The 4322-nt window shown below is 31.2% G+C and overlaps 1 protein-coding gene across 2 annotated transcripts in view; it reads right to left on the bottom strand.

The window, feature by feature from the left end:
• Positions 1 to 1760: 1760 nt before the first annotated feature.
• Positions 1761 to 4322, bottom strand: part of LOC106457560 (tribbles homolog 2-like) — a 10280-nt gene continuing 7718 nt past the window's right edge. For both annotated transcript variants that reach the window (XM_013916992.2, XM_022383537.1), the window contains exon 5: positions 1761 to 2663. In XM_013916992.2, coding sequence (XP_013772446.1) covers positions 2195 to 2663 — 469 coding nt within the window. In that variant the 3' untranslated portion in view covers positions 1761 to 2194. The remainder of the gene's footprint in view (positions 2664 to 4322) is intronic.

Here is a 4322-nt window from a genome sequence, read left to right as displayed (position 1 = left end):
TAACAAGAGTACAAGTACTCATGCTACTGCCTAAACTTTTAAGCTTTCTATTTCTGTTTAAAGTTGTATTAAGAATATTTAGTTTCTTCAGCTTAGATTAAGTTTTCGGCAAACTTACCATAAATTTCGCTTTTAGTTACTACTGCCTTTCTAGTTTACACAAAAGAACCAGCATGTTCGATTGTTTATTTCATACTTATGATCTTTTTTTGTTAACCAATTTTGTTCACAAACCTTTACTTCAAAAACAAAACTAAAATAGTGATTGTTAAGTTTTCCTACTCCTCAAAACATTTTCCAGACTTTCACATAGTTACTTATAACACAAGCTGTTTAAATAAATAAAAACCATAGACACAAATAACATTGTACAATTTAAATTACAATTATGCAGTTTACTTGTTATTGTTATCTGTATATATACTCTCAACTAACACATTAATTACAAACCAAAATTGGTCATTAAGGTATTTTCTGTTACCTATTCATTAATAGCTAATCAAATTTTATAAGAGATCCAGAGTTCCACAAATCTTTTGTATGTGTAGCAAAGAACATAATTTATATTACTACACACTTCAGAAGTCTTTTAACATTAGATCATCTAATATTGATAGGAAAAGCTGCAGCTATTAGGAATTAAATCTATTAACAGTGATGGTACCAAACTGAGTGAATTTCCCTTTGTATAGCTCAATCCCCAGCTTATTAACCACACAAACAAAATTTAAGTTTCTGCTAGTACATTAAAAAAAAAAAAGTTGTAAAGGTAAGGATCATTGTTTCTATTATTTTTAAATATTTTACAATCATTTATGGACATATGAAAATTATTTCTCTTTTAGAGTGTCTTGAGCAAAGTAAGAATGGAGGAAACCTATCAAAAATCTAAGTTATACTTGGACCTAATTAATAAAAATTTTTTTTATAAAGATAAGGAAACGAAAAATATAAGAACAAAACAGGCATTTAGAAGTTGGAAAACTATATTTAAAGTATTTTCTTGAAACTAAGAACATTCACTAAATGAAGATGACTTTTTTATAACAATTTGGTTTAAAAAAAAATAAAAGGTCTAGAACCATAGACATGGTATAATGTAGATTTTATTTGTGCAACTCTATCATTTACAAATGAGAAAACCTCAAGTTTATGATGCCCAACCAAAAATAAAGTGTTAACTTAAAACTGTATTATAGACTATTATTGAAACATACAAACATGATAATCGTATAAAAGTTTGTAAATAATATATGAAATGCAAATACTGTTAATTCAGAAAGTAGTAATGGCACATAAATCAGATGCAAAATTTTAAAACGCCCCCTTTTTCAAGCCTGAACATTTTTACCACCTTGTCTAATTATTCTGTTGCTACAATATTATTATTGAAAATATTATTATTATTATTAATTATATAAAGATGGGTTTAACTTATAAATGCAAATACTGTTAATTCAGAAAGTAGTAATGGCACATAAATCAGATGCAAAATTTTAAAGCCTGAACATTTTTACCACCTTGTCTAATTATTCTGTTGCTACAATATTATTATTAATTATATAAAGATGGGTTTAACTTATAAATGGAGCCTGGAATTTATATACCAGTAATCATTTGAATCAGGTTTTCTAATTTTATTTTTTTTTTTACATTCAAAATTATTTGTTTATGTATTGCAAACAAAAGTGAAACAAAGGCATATTCTAATATTAGAAACCTAGAAAGGTTTTAAAAAAAAAACAAAACAATACTCGGAATGATGTTTTAAATGTATTTTTATTCTTCTATAATTTATATTTATTTACATTAATTATATTACTTAAATAAATCGTGGTCATATTTTGGATCCAATTCTTTGGTTGTATTTGCAGATACTTTTGTCACTTAACAGCCAAGAAAATACTCTGTTGAATGGGAAAGGTGTAATCACATTTTTAGGAATGCTTGTAAGCTGACAAAAATGAAGTTTTAAAATTATTAACAGAGCAATTTAAATCTGCATATAATTAAAAGTCAAAACAATTTTGGTCCAAGTTGTTGAATGGCAATGCACAGTTCTTGTGAGAAGTTCTGTTGTATTTTATCACACACACACACACACACACACACAGTTCTTCAGCCTGAGATGGAACATACAAATATACATATAAACTTTCCACAAAACTGGGTTATCTATTTATATAGCTTGAAACTAGAAAGGATTTTCTGATGTTATTGCTGTATCAAGTACGAGTTCTGGAACTTTAGCTTCGTCCTGATGATCAGAAGAATCCCTTCCATCGTGGAAGGATGAACGAAACCAGGGGTGTTCAAGAACCTCATCAACTGTAAGTCTTTCTGTTGGGTCCTTTCTTAACAAATTACGAATGAGACATTTTGCATGACATGAAAGACTACCTGGAATCACAAACTTCCCTCTGCGAATCTTCCCAATGAGGGATGTATGGCTGCTATCGTGGAATGGGTACCGCCCCACTAGAAGAGTATACAGTATTACCCCTAAACTCCAGTAGTCCGCAGCTTTTCCAGAATAACTTTCAGTTGGTATAAGGATCTCCGGACTGACATAGGCTGGACATCCGTGCCTATCACTGAGCTGATCATTGGCTTCATCATCCAAGACTACAGCGTCATCTAACGTCTCCAACTTCAGCTGAGTTCTGCAACACCAAAAGGAACGTTTGTTAATAACGTGCTTTGTGAAACTATACTTAATTGTATTTGGGGTGGTGAGAGCTGTAGCTCAGACAACAACAAATATAACAAAGAAAGCTAAAAGAACAGCAATTTCAGATTTGTGATAAATATGGTTATGTAAAATAAGAACATTCAGACTAAGGGAAATGCAGCAGCCAAGACAAAAGATTAAAACACCAAGTTCCAAATTATAAAATCCATCTTGGCTTTTGAAGTATCTGTACAAGTATGACCTACATTTAACCTCAGTTTACATGCCTTACATCTACATCAATTTTTTTACTATGTGCAGCCAGTTGATAGACAGACAAAAGAAACAAGCAGATTAGTGAAACAGATTGCTGGAAGTAATAAGCAAAACTCATCTCCTGGAGTAGGTATTCCAACCGTAAAACCGTTAGTCAAACTACACCCATCTAGTGAACAACTACATTTCGTAGTTACATATCAATATCAAACTAAATTTTTGTTAACCAATCACATGATAATCATGACAGCACACACACCCCTTTTTTTTTTTATGAATAGTTTGTATACACACTGAAGACAGTAAAAAATAAATAAATAAATTTAAGGATTATTTATTTCACCGACATTCCTTGGTAGATTGTTTCGTTCATAATAAGACAAGAAGTGTTTCCAATCGTATCTATCAGTATCGCTTCTTAAAACAGAAAGTTAAGACTTACATATTTATCTCCGTTATTTAAGATACGTTATTACAACAATTTAAACATTTCTAAAGGTCGCTCTTTATATCACAAAGAAATTAAAATTGTTAATTTACTGAGCATAGAATAGACACACAAATCAATAGTGCGTGTTTTCAGAATTACGCAAGAAATAAACCAGACCTAACACATGACCCGCATAAGTTACGACATAAACTGGAACAATACGTTGAACGAAAGGATTACGTAAGGACGTGCCCTTCTCAGGAAACTTAAATAAGTACTTCTATTGACGAAAGTTGTAACACGACAATATGTAATTAGCCAATTTCATGGCGCATTTTATTGCTAAACTTGACCCATTCTACTAACTGCGTATGTTAATTGGGCTTATCGTTTATTTTCAAACAATATTACGAAATTTAAATCTCGCTCCCATCCCCTATACTTATGAGAGAGACTGCATGCCAAGCATTATCTGCAGGAATCGTCATAGCCAATAACTGACTGCGTCATACTTTTAATTTGATCAAAGTGCCTCGATGGATGTCTGCGTACGTGAGTACTGTACTGGTACATAAAAACTGACTGTTAAGAGGTGTTTATGTACCTGTATACCCAAGTTTCGTAACATATGATAAGCTAATACTACTACCGAAAATGTTAAAACTTGCCTTAGCTTACAGAACATACCGATCCACATTTTCCCTACAAGTTTTAACTTGGATATTTTTTTCTGCGAATTAACACAACAGTGCAATCAAATTAATCATATTATTATGTGCTTTAGACGCTATTAAATAAAATTGAAATGACGGCTTACGAACGTACACACGTACAAGAATTGTACCCTACCATTAAACGAGATCAGTACGAATTTACGCAAGGGAGTATAATATACCCATTTAGTTAAAATCATAAATAATTTTCAACGTTAAACTGGTACGCAAT

This window comes from Limulus polyphemus, unplaced genomic scaffold (genome assembly GCF_000517525.1).
Source record: "Limulus polyphemus unplaced genomic scaffold, Limulus_polyphemus-2.1.2 Scaffold345, whole genome shotgun sequence".
Lineage (NCBI taxonomy): Eukaryota > Metazoa > Arthropoda > Merostomata > Xiphosura > Limulidae > Limulus > Limulus polyphemus.
This window is presented reverse-complemented; position numbering and strand designations above follow the sequence as displayed.